Source organism: Rattus norvegicus, chromosome 1 (assembly GCF_021556685.1).
Source record: "Rattus norvegicus strain SHRSP/BbbUtx chromosome 1, alternate assembly SHRSP_T2T, whole genome shotgun sequence".
Classification (NCBI taxonomy): Eukaryota; Metazoa; Chordata; class Mammalia; order Rodentia; family Muridae; genus Rattus; species Rattus norvegicus.
The window spans coordinates 226,700,452-226,722,316 of record NC_141534.1 but is presented as its reverse complement, the minus strand read 5'-3'; the positions used below and the strand labels follow the sequence as shown (position 1 = coordinate 226,722,316).

The 21,865-nt window shown below is 38.3% G+C and overlaps 1 protein-coding gene across 4 annotated transcripts in view; it reads left to right on the top strand.

The window, feature by feature from the left end:
- Vps13a (vacuolar protein sorting 13 homolog A) overlaps positions 1 to 21,865 on the top strand; it is a 226,617-nt gene that overhangs the window by 106,643 nt on the left and 98,109 nt on the right. For all 4 annotated transcript variants that reach the window (NM_001100975.2, XM_087563778.1, XM_087563769.1 and 1 more), the window contains 2 exons: positions 5,265 to 5,432; positions 7,358 to 7,662. In NM_001100975.2, the coding sequence (NP_001094445.2) occupies positions 5,265 to 5,432; positions 7,358 to 7,662 (473 nt within the window). The remainder of the gene's footprint in view (positions 1 to 5,264; positions 5,433 to 7,357; positions 7,663 to 21,865) is intronic.

Genomic DNA, 21,865 nt, shown 5'->3' with positions numbered 1-21,865 from the left:
AAGAAGCTTTTGGAGTGGTTTGGGGAGGAGTGTTGCTAATAATTTTTCTCATTTCAAAATAAATGTTCTATTCTTTAAATATTCTAAACTGCCTATTTTATATCATGGTATTAGGAGGTGTGAACTGTTTCAAGTGTATTTTCAAGGATGCTCACTAGTATACATAGCTATTAAAATAAGATAATCCTTTGAAACCAATGTCGATGGCTAATCATTTTGTTAGTAATTCTTGAATAATTAGGACTTTATGCGGAATTATGTGTTGAAAGAAGTGGTGACAAATACTAAAGTGTGAGATCAGAGGAACCTGAATCAGTGCTCATTGAGTCAGGATGTGAGCACTTAGACAAGAGAGAAAATTCTTTTCATGGCTGGACCTAGTCTGTTATCAGTATTATTATTCATTTATTCTTTATGTGTCTGAGTGTTTTGTTTGCATGTAAATGTATGTGTATATATATGTACGTGTATATATATGCTAGTATACATACATACATACATACATACATACATACATACATACATTCTGCATACACATATCAACAGTGTCTTATTATACATAATGGGATTTGTACTGCATACATATCTTGTGCCCACCGAAGAGGGCAATGAATCCCCTGGAACTAGCGTTACAAACAGTTGTGAGTCACCATGTGGTTGCTGGAAACTGAGCTCAAGTCCTCTGGAAGAGCAGTAAGTGCTCTTAAGTTATGTCATCATTACTGATAAAATCACCAACTGGAGTTTTATGTGAAACAAAAATATACTTGTTTATATATGTGTATACACATACTTATATATACTACATATATATTATTAAGAGTAATTTAGCAGGAGTCTCAAAACATGTATGACTTACAGAAACAAGGAAAAAGAAACTTTTCAAAGTCTTTAATTTCTATCATTTTTACTTTAAGATTTATGGTAATTATAGGACAGTGAAGAATAGATCATGCATTTTAATTTTTCTAGAAAGTGATGCTCACAGAAATTAAATTATCTATTAAAAAATATACAGATAGTACCAGAAATGAGTTATAGCCCAGAAATGAATTATGCTAATTTTCTTCTGTAATTTTATAAAATATGTACAAGATTAAATTACAAGATAAAACAGGCACAGATTGGAATGTTTCTTTCTCCTGCTTTCTTTCTCCAGTGTTTATTTTCTTTTAATGTTCCTTGGATTCCAATGTAGGTAGTTTTTTAAATGAACTACTCCTTTGAGTCACCAAAGAAGCAGAAATTCTTTTGCACTGTATTAAGTTTTGTTATCATTTTGTGTTAGACATATACTATTGTCCTTTGTGGGTTTGGGTTTTATTGATAAACTCATTATTGTTACAGATTTTAACTTTCAGACCAAGTCATTGTGTACTAGAACAACATTCTCCATTTACAAGTGAATTGTTGAATAGTTCTCTAGTTATTGGTAAAGACAAAAACACTTCTGATATTACTACCTGAAATTGTACTAAAAGAAAACAGCTTGATGTTAGTTTATAAATTCTTTTTTATATAAAGGGTATCTTGGAAATTACGAGGTGTTTGGTTTTTTTTTAAAGATTTATTTATTTAATGTATATGAGTACACTGTTGCTGTCTTCACACATGTAAGAGGAGCCACTGAATGGTTGTGAACCACTGTGTGGGTATTGAGAATTGAACTCAGGACCTCTGGAAGAACAGCCAGTGCTCTCTTAACTGCTGAACCATCTCTCCAACCTCTAGAAATTATGAGTTTTAAGTGCTTATTTATTCTGGGTAACAAATACAAATGTTTGTGGGTTTGTTTGTTTTCTTTGTGTGTATGTGTGTTTCTCCATTTGTTATCAGGTTAATTATGGCTTCATAAAATTAGTTGAAAAATTAGTCTTCTCTAGCTCACATTGGCCACTCCCCTGGTCATCTCTCACTTAGTCCAGATAATTAAAAAGAACTTACTTGCTGTAACTATAACGCTTTTTTTTTTTTTTTGGAGCTGGGGACCGAACCCAGGGCCTTGCGCTTCCTAGGTAAGCGCTCTACCACTGAGCTAAATCCCCAGCCCCCACTTGCTGTAACTATAACTTCAGCCTCTACCTCTTCACACCTATACTGAAAGCAACTTTGAAATACAACTTCACCTGTGTCCAATTCTACCTGGCTCCTTGTACTTTGGCTAGGTCACATGGAATACCTCTCCTTATACACCGCCCACAGCCCACTAGAAGTTGTTATTTCCCTTTGGTCTTGGGAATTGATGTTTTTCCCCCCTTCAGGATCCTATCATGCTGTTCACCACAGTTATCTCTGTAATGAAATTCCTTGTTGGCCTGAAGGCTAAGCTGTTTTACTTCTGGACGTGATCATGGTTGCCCTTGACCATCAAACTGTCTCTTTGTGAATCAAGGTCTTCTGAAGGGTTAATTTATGCTAACTGCTTTCTACCACAAATTTGTGTGAAATTTATGTTGATTTCTTTTTTAAATGTTTGGTGTACTAGCAAAGAATGTATATGGTAAGCTTAGGATTGATTTTTAGGGTTTTTTTCTGTATTATAAATTACTACTACCACCTATTGATTGTAATGATAAGTTATTAATCTACTCTGAGTTCCCTGCAGGTATAGGCATGGCTCTACACCTGCCCAAAAGCTCTGGATTCACGAATGAAAGACACACACATACATCCTTCATATTTAATAGCCTTAACTAGTTCAATGGCTAGTCACTTCCAAACCTCTTTGTAGCTATCATACTCTCTCCTCTGTTATTTCTGAATTAATACTTGCTAAAGGTATATTTTATTTCTGCTACCCCATATCCAATTGGGGGAGTAGCTCTTTGGGCCATTTTCCCCGATTCTTACATGTTGGTGGGCTCCTAGTCTGATCTACTTTTTCCCATCATGGGGATTCTTCTCCTTCTTCGTCCCTTCGTCCCTTCTTTAGGAAATCTAAAGGTTTCTCCTCTGTTTCCCTGCCCAGCCATTAGCTGTTGGCAACTTTATTTCCCAATTAGAGCCAACTGGGGCAGGCTTCCTTTAGCCTAAGTACAAGACACTGCAAAGAGGTTTTCTTTTGGGTATCGCACTTAGCATGAGTACACAGGGTGCTACTAGTTTTTGATTTAAATAATTATCATAAATTCCGTTTACCTCTGAATATTATTCTTTAGCTTCAAGGCTACAAAAATTGAGACACATACAGGTTTATTATTGAGGTCACTCAGCTAGTAGAGTTTCATCTACCAGCCTGGATGTTAGTCCCAGGTATTCTGGGTCTTTATTGTCTGGGTCTTGTTCTAATTAACGTTTTCTGTCACCATGGGAGCCAAAGTTGAAACTCAAGCAGGAAACTTGGAAGCAGGACAACCATGATAAACAAGACAGTTAGCAGTGTTCCTAGTGATCTAACTCAGTAGGCTCTCGGGATCCAAGTCAGTCACAATAACAAGAAAAATAACTAATATACCTCCTATCTACCAATCTCAATACTGAAAACCAAGTCTGCATGCATCAGGAATACAGGACAACCTACAATATTAAGGAAAGAGCCAAACAAGTAAAAAGACAACTTTCTATGAGTAGAGGTGAGGTCAAAATGTTAGCACAGAGCAGAATCCCAGCAATGTAGCCTCCACTGTAGACTGGGCATGGTGGTGCACCTTTAATTCCAGCAATCTGGAAGCAGAGCTGGCAGATCTTTCTAAGTTTAGAGCCAGTGTGTTCTAAGCAGGTGCCAGACCAGCCAGGGCTACACAAAGGAAGGAGAATGCTGTTACTCGGCTGGCTTTCTGATTCTTTACCTAACCCATAGTTATGGTCTTTCCTCAGTTAGTTGATTTCCCACCCCCTACAGACAAACTGAAATCTGAGCCTCACAAATGTCCAAGGTGTCTTTCTCCCATTCCCCACTCCCTCTCTCATCGCCCAACCGATGCTTTGGGCCTTTTAAAATAATTCATTTATTTTTATATATATGGATATTTTGTCATCTGTCTGTGTGTCTTCTTGGTGTACTGTGTTTGTGTCTGGTGTCCATGGAGGCCAGAAGATGTTGTTGGATCCTTTGGAACTGGAGATACAAGTGGTTTTGAGCTACAATGTGGGTGCTGCAAATTGAACCCCAGTCCTTTAGAAGAGTGGTCGGTTCTGGTAACCCCTGAGCTATCTCGCCAGCCCAGTGTTACGGGTCTTGAGTTGGGTGGATAGAAGTGTTTTCACTTTTTCAGGACCTTTTCCAAGAAAAACCCTAATCTAATTTCCCTTAGTTTTTCCTTATGCATTCCCAACAGGGGCCAACAAAGTCCCTGTCGTAGAGGAGAGTACTATGTTTTAGTTTCCTGGGGACTTTGTGTCCCACATTGGTGTTCCTCAACCTTTATGCTTGAGCTGAATTGTTCTTACTTAACTTGCATGCTGTTTGCCATCCCTTCCTCTTGGGATCTTATAATATTCTCTCCTGATTTTTCTAAGATGAGAGCATACTTTGTTGTCTTGTTATTTCATATTTTTAATAGTGTTGAGAAAATTATAATAATTCTTTTTTAGGTTTGAAATGGTCTTCAGTCTAGCTTTGTGCATCACATCCAAAGCCTGGCTTCCTTTCTTGTGTTTTGTCCTTCTACCTGCCAAAATTGCTCATACTTTGTTTCCTTAGGAATGGTTGTTCTGTGTTTGGTTTTCCTGATGCTTTTCAACCCTCTGTTCTTGCATTTAGAATTTAACAGTCAAGAAAACTGTAAACTTGATACTTTGTTCCAAATTTTAAAAAACATAGTTTCTTGTTTCTTACGATTTTAACTGGTAATGTGGAGTTGGAAATTATAAGCCATCACAGGCAATTTTTTAAATAAAACAATTCTTACCCAGCCAGTGAAGAATGGGAAGTTTAAATCTGAGATATTCCAAAGATAAATAATGACCTACAGGTCTCAGACCTAGAGGAATGAGACACTGAGTGCCGGGAATTTGTGCCTGTGGTATATCTCAGCTTTGAAAGTTATCTAAAGATGTTTCTGTGATGACTGCAGTGCAAGGTGAAAATCCAAGAGGGATAAGGATCTCTTCTCCTCCATAAAAACACAAGACAACAACAGAAAGCATGTTAGTTACAAATTCTAATAAAGCATTTGGAACTGTTGTCTCATTTGTACTTTCTCAAATTCCTGGCAGATTTTCCAAATAGTAGAATATTTTATTATTATTTTGCTTTGTTTCATTTGGTCTTGGGGTACATTACTGCAAATATTGACAGTAACATTTGGGGTTCTTCTCTTAAGGCTGTCTATATCACTGGAAAAGAAGTTTTCAGCTTCAAAATGATTTCTTACATGGATGCAACTGCTGGCTATGCATACACAGATATGAGTGTGGTTGATGCTCGGGTTTATTTAACTGTTGGTTGCATTGAAGTAGTGTTCGTCACAAAATTCCTATATTCTATATTGGTAAGTATTTTAATAATTATTTTCCTCTAGAAGGAAATTGCTATGTTTAAACATAGATGAAGACCTATCTTAAAATAGGTATGATTTATAATTTTAGGTTATGTACGTAAACACACATGTGTGCACATAAAGCATGTTTACACACACACACTTTTGTTTGTGTGTGTGTGTGTGTGTGTGTGTGTGTGTGTGTATTTATTTATAATTTTTTAAAGATATGTCCCTAAGATATGTCACTTGCTGGTCTAGAACTTAGAGAATAGACCAGGCTGACTTGGAACTTACAGAAACCAAATGACCTTTGCCTCCCAAGTGCTGAAAATTAATGTATGTTTCATTATATCTGGCCTAATAATAATATATTACAAATTAAAACTAAAGTAAAGAATATTCCTTCATCTTTGCTTTTCCCTTGTACAAAAATACTTCATAAAAAAGTCTATAGGATCTTCAGGTTAAAACATCACATTTGGTTAAAATAAGTCCAACACAGAATTGAGATCAAGATAGGAATATTTGTACAAATACATATATGTACTTATTTAAAATAATTTGTTACATACCTTAACAACCAAAATGTTTAGTACTTTTTTAAAATTGTTTTTGTATTTAGTACTTTTATATAATATTTTGACAAATATTTTAGTTAATTGGTTAACATACTAATGTATCATATACTATATAAAAATAAGCATATACATACATATATTTATAAATAATATGGTATACTTTAATTGAACCTACTATTTAAATCATAAATGTAAGCCTTTGCATTTTCTGCCTTCCACTTCAAAAACTATATTCCAAATTTACATAAAATCATCATTAGGAAATTATATTTTGGATTCAAGATTATTCCATTTTATAGATATAAACTTTGACAAATAAAATTGAATCTTGAAATGTTTTTTTCCATAGAACTTCTGAGTTCTTTAGTTCTGCTTTTCATAAGTTTTTTCCATTGTACACTCGCTGCCAGATACTTAATTTTCCTGGTATACCGATTTCTATTCCCTTTATTGTTGTTGTTGTCGTTGTGTTTGTGTATGTTTATATTTGTGTTTGTGTGTCCTCCTCAGTTGCTCTCTACCTTATACACTAGAGCAGAGTCTCATTCAGCTTTCCGATTTACCTACTCTGTCTGTGCATCCCCTCCATACTCTTACTGACTGCTGAGAGGAGTGGTATGGCACCTGCCTGGCTTTAACCTCCATCCCTCACCAGCATTAGTGTTCAGTTGTTTTCTTGATTTTAGCCTTTCCAACTGGGTAAAGATGGTGTAATTCGTGTTGTCCTAGTTGATAAGGGCATTGAACACTATAAGCTCTCTTTAGCTGTTTTAATGTGTTGTTTTGAGACCTTTTGTTTAGAGATGTATCTCATGGGTCTCCTGAGTCATTGATTGTGTGGTTTTTGTCTTGACGACATTTTTTAATTCTTTATATACTCTCTATAGTAATCCTGTAGACTTACTCTTCACTCAGTTGCTTGTTTCCTTTTGTGTACAATTTTTAGTTCTGTGAGGTCTCAGTTGTCAGTTTTTGGCCTTCCTTCAGGAGTGCCCTGGAGACTGAGCTTGGGCATTTACCTGATAGCAGACACTTCTACACATTGAACCATTGAACCAGTCCTGAGAGTTCTTAAGTACTTCATAGATCTTTAAATCTAACCTACAAACATGAGTGGGCTGTTACACGTGATTAGGTCTTAGAGAAAGTACACAAAGAAATAATACTACTGAACATTCAAATAGCCCTTTTGGCATTTATCTTGTGACTAGATTTTTATTTTATACCTATATTTTCTGTCCTTTTTTTTGCTTTATGAAGGTAGAATTACAGTTAATATATTTATAATTTTAATGTTTTATTAAATGTAATATAATTAATAATATTAAATGTAACATAATTGTATTACTTTTATAGGCATTTATAAATAATTTTCAAGCAGTTAAAAATGCCTTGGCTGAAGCAACTGTTCAAGCAGCAGGGATGGCTGCTGATGGTGTAAAAGAACTGGCCCGAAAGAGTTCTAGGTTTGCATTGGATGTTAACATCAAGGCTCCAGTGGTGCTCATTCCACAGTCTCCAGTGTCTCGGAATGTTTTTGTTGCTGATTTTGGATTAATTACAATAAAAAATATATTTGTTACCGTAACAGAGACCCAGAGTAATATTCCACCTGTAATTGATTTGATAACAATAAAGTTGAGTAAAATGAGACTATACAGGTAAGCTTTTCATAATATATTTGTGTTAAAGAAAATGATCTTTTTCTTAATTCTTAGACTAAAGGACTTGATACCTTTAGAATTCTCTTTATAGTGTGATTTTAGTTTACTGTAACTGTACTGTGATTTTTGTTTTTGAAGATGTCTTCTAGCTAGATCAATTATAGCCTTTTAAAAAACAACCTAGAAATACTTGAAAACTATTCCTTAGATAATGAAGAAAATATTTATGATGTTTTCTCTTTTATTTCTTATTTTTGTTACATCCTTTTGCTGATCAGAATCAACCAAAGCACATTAATTTTATGACCCCAAAACTTCTGTTTTTTTAATCTTATTTTTTCTTTCATTATGTTATATGCACCATTTTTCTTTATCTAAATTTCTTTAATTGGAAGCTGAAATGTTTATTTTTCAATGTAAGTCAAGCTTCCATAAATGTAGTTCCACCCAGCTTCCTTTGTCCCTCTAAATTCTCGTGAAGTTCTACTGGTTTTGTGCTGTAATTCATAGGAAAGCAATTGTAAACTGAGTAAAGTTACAGGATTATGCCCAACCCCAACCCCAACCCCAGTGATTTTTCAACCATTTTGGAAGAATGTGTTTCAAGAAGGAATGTGAATCTGGTTCATTTCATTAATCTGGGATGAGGGGAATGCATATGTCAGTTAAATATTTAAGCATTCTTTCACGTATTAATGTACAAATGGGTAGGATCAAGTATAGTGTAGATAGATAGTGTCTACTGGACTGTTGAGGTACATATAATGTGCTGAAATGATCATGGCAAAGTAGTCAAATGGATACAGAAATGAGGGATAGGGACATAATTTAGTAACTGACTAACTTACATAAGAATTACCGTTAACATACTCCTTTGTAGATAAAGAAACTTACCAGTTTCAGGAAGTTTAAAAGTAAACTTCATGGTAACTTACTGTTAAGTGGATGTGGGGGTTAGAGTAAAGGAGATATGGAAATTCTCTTTAGGTATAATACTCAGAATTTATTTTTTGATAATGCATTTCAGTGAGAAAAGACAACAAAACCAAAAACAGTACACTGGCAATACTGGTTTATGTAAGGGACAGAATAACTTAGAAATAAATAAATGGAGAGCTCAAAACACCTAGACAATTGATTGTATATTCAGGATATTAAAAGAAAGCTCTTTTAAAAAATCTTAGATATGAATGGATAGTCCTTGAAGTTGTTGGAATGAGTAGTATTTAATAAAAACATTTGAGCCTGAAGCATGTGAGAAAGCATGATGAGTAACGCAGATCTGGCATCAATGGGAGGAGAGGCTCTTGGGTCTTGAGGCTCAGTGCTCCATCATAGGGCAATGGCAGTGAGGTGGGAGTGGTAGTGTGGGTGGGTAGGAGGAGCACTTTCCTAAAGGCAGGGGGATGGGAGAGAGGATGTGGACTTACAGAGGGGAAACTGGGAAGGGGGAACAACATTTGAAATGCAAAGAAATAAAATAACCAATAAAAAAAGAAAAATTCACATAATTTAGATTATATATTGTGTGAAGCTCTCTTTTTTTGACTTAAAGCTATTTTGTTAGATAATTTTTGTTTCAAATGAAAGATTTTTTGTGTCCTATTACATTATACACTTAAAAAAAATCACTTGGTTTCAGTCTTTGCTATTCACTTATGGGATTATTTTAAGTGTGTGTCATAGTTGTTGACTTTGTACTCGCCATGCCATATGTCTCTAGGCAGTTTTTAGAGGTCAAGTCATGTAAGACTTTTTCTATTCATATGCATAAATGAATCCCAGAAATTAAAGTACAATGGAATGAAAAAATTTACTTAAGAAGAACCCCCAGAAGTGAAGCAGGAAAAGGCCAGTAAGATGGCCTAGCAAGTAAAGGCTCTTGGCTGCAAGCCTGAAGACTTGACCAGGTACCTTCATAGTGGATGAAGAGAACCAGCTGTCATTCTCCGACCTTAACAAGGACTTGTGTCCTATTCCTCATAAGCAATCAAACAAATAAGAAAAAGTAATTTAGGAACTGGAGAAATAGCTCAGCCATTAAGAGCACTTAATGCTCTTCTATAGGTTCTGGGTTCTTTCCAGCTTCTGGCTATTATAAATAAGGCTGCTATGAACATAGTGGAGCATGTGTCTTTGTTATATGTTGGGGCATCTTTTGGGTATATGCCCAAGAGAGGTATAGCTGGATCCTCAGGCAGTTCAATGTCCAATTTTCTGAGGAACCTCCAGACTGATTTCCAGAATGGTTGTACCAGTCTGCAATCCCACCAACAATGGAGGAGTGTTCCTCTTTCTCCACATCCTCACCAGCATTTGTTGTCACCTGAGTTTTTTAATCTTAGCCATTCTGACTGCTGTGAGGTGAAATCTCAGGGTTGTTTTGATTTGCATTTCCCTGATGACTAAGCATGTTGTACATTTCTTTAGGTGCTTCTCGGCCATTTGATATTCTTCAGCTGAGAATGTTTTGTTTAGCTCTGTACCCCATTTTTTAATAGGGTTATTTGGCTCTCTGTAGTCTAACTTATCTAAATATCATATTTTAGATATTAGCCCTCTATCAGATGTATGATTGGTAAAGATCTTTTCCCGGTCTGTTGGTTGTCTTTTTTATCCTAATGACAGTATCCTTTTCCTTACAGAAGCTTTGCAGTTTTATGAGATGCCATTTGTCGATTCTTGATCTTAGAGCATAAGCCATTGATGTTCTGTTCAGGAAATTTTCCCCTGTGCCCATGTGTTCGAGACTCTTCCCCACTTTTTTTTTTCTATTAGTTTGACTGAATCTTGTTTGATGTGGAGGTCCTTGATCCACTTGGATTTAAGCTTTGTACAGGGTAATAATATGGATTGATTTGCATTCTTCTACATGCTGACCTCCTGTTGAACCAGCACCATTTGTTGAAAATGCTATCTTTCTTCCATTAGGTGGTTTTAGCTCCTTTGTCAAAGATCAAGTGACCATAGGTGTGTGGGTTCATTTCTGGGTCTTCAATTCTATTCCATTGGTCTATCTGCCTGTTTTTGTACCAATACCATACAGTTTTTATCACTATTGCTCTGTAATACTGCTTGATGTCAGGGATGGTGATTACCCCAGAAGTTCTTTTATTGTTGAGAATAGTTATTGCTATCCTGGGTTTTTTGTTATTCCAAATGAATTTGCAAATTGCTCTTTCTATCTCTATAAAGAATTGAGTTGGCATTCTGATTGGGATTTCATTGAATCTATAGATTTGTAACAAAATGTCCATTTTTACTATATTAATTCTGCCAATCCATGAGCATGGGAGATCTTTCCATCTTCTGAGATCTTCAATTTATTTCTTCAGAGACTTGGAGTTCTTGTCAAACAGGTCTTTCACTTGCTTGGTTAAACTCACACTAAGATAATTTATATTATTTGGGACTATTGTGAAGGGTTTCATTTCCCTAATTTCTTTCTCGGCTTGTTTCTCTTTTGTGTAGAGGAAGGCTACTGATTTATTTGAGTTAATTTTATACCCAGCCACTTTGCTGAAGTTGTTTATCAGCTTTAGTAGTTCTCTGGTGGAACTTTTGGGGTCACTTAAGTATACTGTCATATCATCTGCAAATAGTGATATTTTGACTTCTTCCTTTCCAATTCATATCCCTTTGACTTACTTTTGTTGTCTGAGTGCTCTGGCTAGGACTTTGAGTACTATATTGAATAAGTAGGGAGAGAGTAGGCAGCCTTGTCTAGTCCCTGAGTTTAGTAGGATTTCTTCAAATTTCTCTCCATTTAGTTTGATGTTAGCTACCGGTTTGCTGTACATTGCTTTTACTATGTTTAGGTATGGGTCTTGAATTCCTGATCTTTCCAGGACATTTATCATGAAGGGGTGTTGAATTACATCAAATGCTTCCTCAGCATCTAATGAAATGATCATGTGGTTTTTACCTTTGAGTTTGTTTATATACTGGATACGTCGATGGTTTTCCGTATATTGAACCATCCCTGCATCCCTGGGATAAGCCTACTTGAATGTGATGGATGATCGTTTTTATGTGTTCTTGGATTTGGTTTGCAAGAATTTTATTGAGTATTTTTGCGTTGATATTCATAAGGGATATTGGTCTTAAGTTCTCTTTCTTTGTTGGGTCTCTGTGGTTTAGGTATGAGAGTAATGGTGGCTTCATAGAAAGAATTTGGTAGTGCTCAGTCTGTTTCTCTTTTGTGGAATAGTTCGAACAGTATTGGTATAAAGTCTTCTATGAAGGTCTCATAGAATTCTACACTAAACCCACTTGGTTCTGGGGTCTTTCTGGTTGGGAGACTTTTAATACTGCTTCTATTTCTATAGGAGTTATGGAGTTGTTTAGATGGTTTATCTGTTCCAAATTTAACCATTTACCTGGTAGGTGTATAGAAAAGTGTCCATTTCCTCCAGATTTTCCAATGCTGTTGAATATAGGCTTTTGTAGTAGGATCTGAGGATTTTTTTAATTCTGTTGTTATGTCTCCCTTTTCATTTCTGATTTTGTTAATTTGGACACACTCTCTGTGTTCTCTGGTTAGTCTGGCTAAGGGTTTATCTATCTTGTTGATTTTCTCAAAGAACCAACTTCTGGTTTTGTTGATTCTTTCTATGGTCCTTTCTGTTTCTACTTGGTTGATTTCATCCCTGAGTTTGATTACTTCTTGTCTCCTCTTCAGTGTATTTGTCTCTTTTTGTTCTAGAGCTTTTACCTGTGCTGTCAAGCTGCTGACTTATTCTCTCTCCTGTTTTCTTTTGGAGGCACTCAGAGCTATGGGTTTTCCTCTTTGCACTACTTTCATTGTGTCCCATAAGTTTGGGTATATTGTATCTTCATTTCCATTAAATTCTAAGAAGTCTTTTATTTATTTTTTTTCCTTGACAAATTTGTCATTGAGTAGAATGTGGTTCAACTTCCCGTATATGTGGTCTTTCTGTCGTTATTGTTGTTATTCAAGACCAGCCTTAGTCCATGGGGATCTCAGAATGCATAGGTTTATTTCTATCTTCCTGTATCTGTTGACGCCTGTTTTGTGGTCAATTATGTGGTCAATTTTGAAGAAGTTAGCATGAAGTGCTGAGATGAAGGTATATCCTTTTGTTTTAGGATGGAATGTTCTGTAAATATCTATTAAATCCATTTGGTTCATAACTTCTGTTACTTTCTCTATGTCTGTGTTTAATTTATGTTTCCATGATCTGTCCATTGATGAGAGTGGGGTGTTGAAATCTCCTACTATTATTATGTGAGGTACAATGTGTGATTTGAGCTTTAGTAAGGATTCTTTTATGAATGTAGGTGCCCTTGCATTTGGGGCATAGATATTTAGGATTGAGAGTTCATCTTGGTGTATTTTTCCTTTGATGAATATGAAGTGTCCTTCCTTATCTTTTTTAATAACTTTTGGTTGAAAGTCAATTTTATTCGATATTAGAATGGGTACTCCAGCTTGTTTCCTTGGACCATTTGCTTGGAAAGTTGTTTTCCAGCCTTTTACTCTGAGGTAGTGTCTGTCTTTGTCTCTGAGGTGTGTTTCTGGCATGCAGCAAAATGCTGGGTCCTCTTTACATATCCAGTCTGTTAGTATGTTTTTTCCTTGGGGAATTGAGTCTATTGATGTTGAGAGATACTAAGGAATAGTGATTGTCGCTTTCTGTTATTTTTGTTGTTAGAGGTGGAATTAAGTTTTTGTGTCTCTCTTCTTTTGGTTTCATTGCAAGGAGATTACTTTCTTGCTTTTTGTGTGGTCTAGTTTCTCTCCTTGTGTTGGAGTTTTCCATCTATTATCCTTTGTAGGGCTGTATTTGTAGAAAGATATTGTGTAAATTTGGTTTTGTCATGGAATATCTTGGTTTTTCCATCTATGTTAATTGAGAGTTTTGCTGGATGTAGTAGCCTGAGCTGGCATTTGTATTCTATTAGAGTCTCTATGACATCTCCCCAGGAACTTCTGGCTTTCATACTCTCTGGTGAGAAGTCTGATGTAATTCTTATAGGTCTGCCTTTATATGTCACTCAATCTTTTTCCCTTACTGCTTTTAATATTCTTTCTTTGTTTTGTGTATTAGGTGTTTTGACTATTTTTTTTTATTAACTTGAGTATTTCTTATATACATTTCGAGTGTTATTCCCTTTCCCGGTTTCCGGGCGTACATCCCCCTCCCCCCTCCCCTTCCTTATGGGTGTTCCCCTCCCAACCCTCCCACCATTGCCGCCCTCCCCCCATAGACTAGTTCACTGGGGGTTCAGTCTTAGCAGGACCCAGGGCTTCCCCTTCCACTGGTGCTCTTACTAGGATATTCATTGCTACCTATGGGGTCAGAGTCCAGGGTCAGTCCATGTATAGTCTTTAGGTAGTGGCTTAGTCCCTGGAAGCTCTGGTTGCTTGGCATTGTTGTACTTTTGGGGTCTCGAGCCCCTTCAAGCTCTTCCAGTTCTTTCTCTGATTCCTTCAATAGGGGACCTATTCTCAGTTCAGTGGTTTGCTGCTGGCATTCGCCTCTGTATTTGCTGTATTCTGGCTGTGTCTCTCAGGAGCGATCTACATCCGGCTCCTGTCGGTCTGCACTTCTTTGCTTCATCCATCTAGTCCAATTGGGTGGCTGTATATGTATGGGCCAAATGTGGGACAGGCTCTGAATGGGTGTTCCTTCAGTCTCTGTTTTAATCTTTGCCTCTCCCTTCCCTGCCAAGGGTATTCTTTTTCCTCATTTAAAGAAGGAGTGAAGCATTCACATTTTGATCATCCGTCTTGAGTTTCGTTTGTTCTAGGGATCTAGGGTAATTCAAGCATTTGGGCTAATAGCCACTTATCAATGAGTGCATACCATGTATGTCTTTCTGTGATTGGGTTAGTTCACTCAGGATGATATTTTCCAGTTCCAACCATTTGCCTACGAATTTCATAAACTCGTTGTTTTTGATAGCTGAATAGTATTCCATTGTGTAGATGTACCACATTTTCTGTATCCATTCCATAGCTTGCCTCCTTATGTTGGGCTTTACCATTTATTATCCTTTGTAGTGCTGGATTTGTGGAAAGATATTGTGTAAATTTGGTTTTGTCATGGAATATCTTGGTTTCTCCATCAATGTTAATTGAGAGTTTTGCTGGATACAGTAACCTGGGCTGGCATTTGTGTTCTCTTAGGGTCTGTATGACATCAGTCCAGGATCTTCTGGCCTTCATAGTTTCTGGCGAGAAGTCCGGTGTGATTCGGATAGGTCTCCCTTTATATGTTACTTGACCTTTTCCCCTTACTGCTTTTAATATTCTTTCTTTATTTTGTGCGTTTGGTGTTTTGACAATTATGTGACGGGAGGTGTTTCTTTTCTGGTCCAATCTATTTGGAGTTCTGTAGGCTTCTTGTATGTCTATGGGTATCTCTTTTTTTAGGTTAGGGAAGTTGTCTTCTATGATTTTGTTGAAGATATTTACTGGTCCTTTGAGCTGGGAGTCTTCACTCTCTTCTATACCTATTATCCTTAGGTTTGATCTTCTCATTGAGTCCTGGATTTCCTGTATGTTTTGGACCAGTAGCTTTTTCCGCTTTACATTATCTTTGACAGTTGAGTCAGTGATTTCTATGGAATCTTCTGCTCCTGAGATTCTCTCTTCCATCTCTTGTATTCTGTTAGTGAAGCTTGTATCTACAGCTCCTTGTCTCTTCTTTTGGTTTTCTATATCCAGGGTTGTTTCCATGTGTTCTTTCTTGATTGCTTCTATTTCCATTTTTAATTCCTTCAACTGTTTGATTGTGTTTTCCTGGAATTCTTTCAGGGATTTTTGTGTCTCCTCTCTATGGGCTTCTACTCGTTTATTTATGTTTTCCTGGAATTCTTTCAGGCATTTTTGCGATTCTTTCAGGCATTTTTGCGATTCCTCTCTGTAGGCTTCTACTTGTTCTCTAAGGGAGTTCTTCATGTCTTTCTTGAAGTCCTCCAGCATCATGATCAAATATGATTTTGAAACTAGATCTTGCTTTTCTGGTGTGTTTGGATATTCCGTGTTTGCTTGGTGGGAGAATTGGGCTCCGATGATGCCATGTAGTCTTGGTTTCTGTTGCTTGTGTTCCTGCGCTTGCCTCTCGCCATCAGATTATCTCTAGTGTTACTTTGTTCTGCTATTTCTGACAGTGGCTAGACTGTCCTATAAGCCTGTGTGTCAGGAGTGCTGTAGACCTGTTTTCCTCTCTTTCAGTCAGTTATGGGGACAGAGTGTTCTGCTTTCGGGGGTGTAGTTTTTCCTATCTACAGGTCTTCAGCTGTTCCTGTGGGCCTGTGTCTTGAGTTCACCAGGCAGCTTTCTTGCAGCAGAAAATTTGGTCTTACCTGTGGTCCTGAGGCTCAAGTTCGCTCGTGGGGTGCTGCCCACGGGCTCTCTGCAGCGGCAGCAACCAGGAAGACCTGTGCTGCCCCTTCCGGGAGCTTCAGTGCACCAGGGTTCCAGATGGTCTTTGGCTTTTTCCTCTGGCGTCCGAGATGTGTGTGCAGGGAGCAGTCTCTTCTGGTTTCCCAGGCTTGTCTGCCTCTCTGAAGGTTTAGCTCTCCCTCCCTCGGGATTTGGGTGCAGAGAACTGTTTATCAGGTCTGTTTCTTTCAGGTTCCGGTGGTTTCTCAGGCAGGGGTCCTGCCGCTCCTGGGCCCTCCCCCACGGGAGCCCAGAGGCCTTATACAGTTTCCTCTTGGGCCAGGGATGTGGGCAGGGGTGAGCAGTGTTGGTGGTCTCTTCCGCTCTGCAGCCTCAGGAGTGCTGACCAGGCGGTTGGGTCTCTCTCTCACCGGGTCTGACTTTTTTTTACATTTTTTTTTTTTTTATTAACTTGAGTATTTCTTATATACATTTCGAGTATTATTCCCTTTCCCGTTATCCGGGCAAACATCCCCCTCCCCCCTCCCCTTCCTTATGGGTGTTCCCCTCCCAACCCTCCCGCCATTGCCGCCCTCCCCCCACCAGTCTAGTTCACTGGCGGTTCAGTCTTAGCAGGACCCAGGGCTTCCCCTTCCACTGGTGCTCTTACTAGGGTATTCATTGCTACCTATGAGGTCAGAGTCCAGGGTCAGTCCATGTATAGTCTTTAGGTAGTGGCATAGTCCCTGGAAGCTCTGGTTGGTTGGCATTGTTGTACATATGGGGTCTCGAGCCCCTTCAAGCTCTTCCAGTTCTTTCTCTGGTTCCTTCAACGGGGGTCCTATTCTCAGTTCAGTGGTTTGCTGCTGGCATTCGCCTCTGTATTTGCTGTATTCTGGCTGTGTCTCTCAGGAGCGATCTACATCCGGCTCCTGTCGGTCTGCACTTCTTTGCTTCATCCATCTTGTCTAATTGGGTGGCTGTATATGTATGGTCCACATGTGGGGCAGGCTCTGAATGGGTGTTCCTTCTGTGTCTGTTTTAATCTTTGCCTGTCCTTTCCCTGCCAAGGGTATTCTTGTTCCCCTTTTAAAGAAGGAGTGAAGCATTCACATTTTGATCATCGGTCTTGAGTTTCGTTTGTTCTAGGGATCTAGGGTAATTCAAGCATTTGTGCTAATAGCCACTTATCAATGAGTGCACACCATGTATGTCTTTCTGTGATTGGGTTAGCTCACTCAGGATGATATTTTCCAGTTCCAGCCATTTGCCTACGAATTTCATAAAGTCATTTTTTTTGATAGCTGAGTAATATTCCATTGTGTAGATGTACCACATTTTCTGTATCCATTCCTCTGTTGAATGGCATCTGGGTTCTTTCCAGCTTCTGGCCATTATAAATAAGGCTGCGATGAACATAGTGGAGCACGTGTCTTTTTTATATGTTGGGGCATCTTTTGGGTATATGCCCAAGAGAGGTATAGCTGGATCCTCAGGCAGTTCAATGTCCAATTTTCTGAGGATCCTCCAGACTGATTTCCAGAATGGTTGTACCAGTATGCAATCCCACCAACAATGGAGGAGTGTTCCTCTTTCTCCACATCCTCGCCAGCATCTGCTGTCACCTGAGTTTTTGATCTTAGCCATTCTCACTGGTGTGAGGTGAAATCTCAGGGTTGTTTTGATTTGCATTTCCCTTATGACTAAAGATGTTGAACATTTCTTTAGGTGTTTCTCAGCCATTCGGCATTCCTCAGCTGTGAATTCTTTGTTTAGCTCTGAACCCCATTTTTTAATAGGGTTATTTGTTTCCCTGCGGTCTAACTTCTTGAGTTCTTTGTATATTTTGGATATAAGGCCTCTATCTGTTGTAGGATTGGTAAAGATCTTTTCCCAATCTGTTTGTTGCCGTTTTGTCCTAACCACAGTGTCCTTTGCCTTACAGAAGCTTTGCAGTTTTATGAGATCCCATTTGTCGATTCTTGATCTTAGAGCGTAAGCCATTGGTGTTTTGTTCAGGAAATTTTTTCCAGTGCCCATGTGTTCCAGATGCTTCCCTAGTTTTTCTTCTATTAGTTTGAGTGTATCTGGTTTGATGTGGAGGTCCTTGATCCACTTGGACTTAAGCTTTGTACAGGGTGATAAGCATGGATCGATCTGCATTCTTCTACATGTTGACATATTATGTGACAGGATGAATTTCTCTTCTGGTCCAATCTATTTGGAGTTCTTTAGGCTTTTTGTATGTTTTTGGGCATCTCTTTCTTTAGGTTAAGGAAGTTTTCTTCTATAATTTTGTATAATGTATTTACTCGCCCTTTATGTTAAGAGTCTAAGTTGGGCTAGGAGCTTTTTCTGTTTTACATTATCTTTGACAGTTGTGTGGATGTTTTCTATGTTATCTTCTGCTCCTGAGATTCTCTTTTCTATCTCATGTCTTCAGTTTGTGGTGCTTGCATCTATGACTCCTGATCTCTTCCTTAGGTTTTCTATCTCCAGTGTTGTCTCCCTTTGTGCTTTCTTTATTGTTTCTATTTCCATTTTTAAATCCTGGACAGTTTTGTTCAATTCCTTTGCCTGTTTGTTTGTATTTTTCTGTAATTCTTTGAGGGATTTTTGAATTTCCTCTTTACAGGCTTCTACTTGTTTACTTGCATTGTCCTGCATTTCTTTAAGGAGTTCTTTAAGGGAGTTCTTTAAGGAACTTCTTAAAGTCCTCCATCATCATCATAAAAAATGTGATTTTAAATCTAAATCCTGCTTTTCCGGTGTGTTTGGATATCTAGTGTTTTGTTTGGTGCGAGAACTGGGCTCTGATGATGCCAAGTCTTCTTGTTTTCTCTTGCTTAGGGTCTTGCACTTGGCCTCTAGTGACTGGGTTGTTCCTGGTGTTTGTTTGTCTCGATGTTTCTGACAGTGGTTTGACCCCCCCCCCCCCCCCACACACACACTCAGACACCATATAGGTCTCTGTGTCCGGACTCCTGTCGAAATGTTTTCCTGTTTTATTCAGCCGTTTCTTGGAACAAGTGCTCTGCTCTCAGGTGTGTTTGCACTCCTGAGACTGTCTTTCAGCTCTAGGTGTGGGCAGGAATCAGAAGGGTCATGCCCCTGATTGCTCCTAGGTCCCTATGCCCAGGAGGCACAGCTGGCACTAGGTGATCACCTCCTTGGTGGGGACTATGGGCAGAGGGTAGTCTCCTCTGACTCCTTAGGAGTGTCTGCACTTCTGAGGGTCCAGCTCTCTCCCCCATGGAATTTGGGTGCAGAGAGCTGTTTGATGGGTTCACTTCAGTTCTAAGTGCAGACCAGAACCACAGGTACCTGCAGCTGACTGTTCCTATATTCCTCTGTCCAGAGGCACTATGCAGTTTCCTCTTGACCAGGGATGTGGGCTAATGCAGGTAGAAGTGGCAATCTGTCCTGAGGTCTCAGGATGGTCCTCACTTCTGGGTGTTCAGCTCTCCTAAAATTTTTAATTAGTCATATTATTCATTTACATTTCAAATGATCTCATACTTCTTGTACTTTCTGGTTACCCCTCCACATCCCATCCTCTTCTCTCACCCCTCCCCTTTGCCTCTTATGATGGTGCTCCTCCACCAACTCACCCATTCCTGCCACACTGCTCTAGCATCCCCCTACATTGGGGCATCAAGCCTTCTTCCTCTCCCATTGAAATCAGATAGGACCATCCTCTGCTACATATGTATCTGGAGCCATGACTCCCTCTATGTATACTGTTTAGTTAGTGGTTTAGTCCCTCAGAGCTTTAGGTGGTCCAGTTAGTTGGTATTGTCCTTCTAATGGGGTTGTAATTCCGTTAGCTCCTTCAGTCCTTCCCCTAGCTCTTCCACAGGGTCCCTGAGCTCATCTGATGGTTGGTTGTATCTGCATCTGTATTGTTCAGGCTCTGGCAGAACCTCTCAGGGAACAGCCATATCAGGCTCCTGTCAGCAAGCACTTTGTGGCATCAGCAGTAGTGTCTCTTTTGGTGTCTGCAGATGAGATGGATCTCTAGGTAGGTTGGTCTCTGGATGGCCTGTCCTTCATGTTCCATTTTATGCCCCTCTCTTTCCTTTGGACAGGAACTTTTCTGGGTTAAAACTTAGGAGATGGGTGAGTTGCCCCATCCCTCACCTGGGAGCTGTACCTATTTACTGGAGGTGGTCTCTACAGGTTCTCTCTCCCCTTTGTTGGGTGTTTTGGCTAAACCATTACCACTGGGTCCTGGGAGCCTCTTGCTTTCCCGGGGTCTGGGACTTTCTAGTTGCTACCCCCAGTTCCCATCCCCCACTGCTCCATGTTTCTATTCAATTTCCTGATCCTGTGTATTTCTCTCCTATCCCTTCTAACACCTGATGCTGCTTACCTCCTTTCCCTCCCCTTCTCTGTTCCTCCCAGACTCCTTCCTCTACCTCCTGTGATTATTGTGTTTTCCCTTTATGGAATGAAGCATCTGTATTTTGGTCTTTCTTCTTAAGCTCCATGCGGTTTGTAGGTTGTATCATGGGTATTCTGAGCTTTTGGGCTAAAATCCACTTATCAGTGCATACATACCATGGGTGTTCTTTTGTGTCTGGGTTACCTTACTCAGGTTAATATTAACAGAAAGCCCATATGTACATGGAAGCTGAACAACTCTCTACTCAGTGATAACTTGGTCAGGGAAGAAATAAAGAAATACTTTTAAGAAAAAGAAAGACTTTTAAGAATTTAATGAAAATGAAGGCACACGATGAAAGCAGTGCTAAAAGGAAAACGCATGGCCCTGAGTGCCTACATAAAGAAATTGGAGAGACACTAGCAGCTTGACAGCACAGAACAAAAGAAGCAAATACACCCCAAAGGTGTAAACTGCAGGAAAGAATTAGAACTCAGGGCTGAAATTAACTAATTAGAAACAAAGAAAACTATACAAAGAATCAAAAAAACAAAACAAAAAAACAAACAAAAAAAAAAAACCAGAAGCTGGTTCTTTGAGAAAATCAACAAGATAAACCCTTAGCCATACTAACCAAAAGGCAGAGACAGAACCCAAGTTAAAAAAATCCATAATTTAAAATTTTAACAAAATAGCCTACGATAGAAGAGAGAGGAAGGCATGTGGGAGAATGCATTGAGGACTGCTAAAGATGAATTTATAGAATTTGAAGTTTTTTCTTCTAGTACTTCATATTGGTAATTCAGTAGCTTTGATTTGATGAAAAACCAAATTGTCGATAAGCAAATATTACTGAAGTTATGGGAACTGGATTTTAGCTATTCAGTGTTATATTGATGGGTAATAAAATAGAAGAACTAAAAGACAAGAATTTAGTGATATTATAAAAGAAAATAGAAATATTTTTAAATTGAAGATTCAGATTGTCTTAAAAGAGGAGTTCAGACAAGTTTTGATGGATTGTATCATAAGTAGAAGGTAGCGAAATTGGGTGTTGTTTTTCTTAAAGTTATGATAAAAAATCACTGAAAATTATAGAACTCCATATTTCATTTGATATATTAAGTGAATGATGCATTTAGTGAATAACCTATACTAATTTGTTTACATAACTCTAGAAGTTCCATAAATTACAGGAAACCTAGAGTGAGATATTTTTATTTTATTTTTGTTCAATGCTTAGTTGTTTGAGATAGCATGTGATATAGTAGGTCAGAATGCATGGCAATCCTCCTACCTTAGACTTTCAAGTGCTAATATTTCAAGAAGACACCATCACATCCATGAAAACCCATATTAATAACAGCTCATAGTATACAATAATAACTCTAACTCCAAACTAAAGCTATTTTATAAGCCTGGAGAATCTAAACTGAAAAAACTGTCTTATTTAGTTTAAAGAA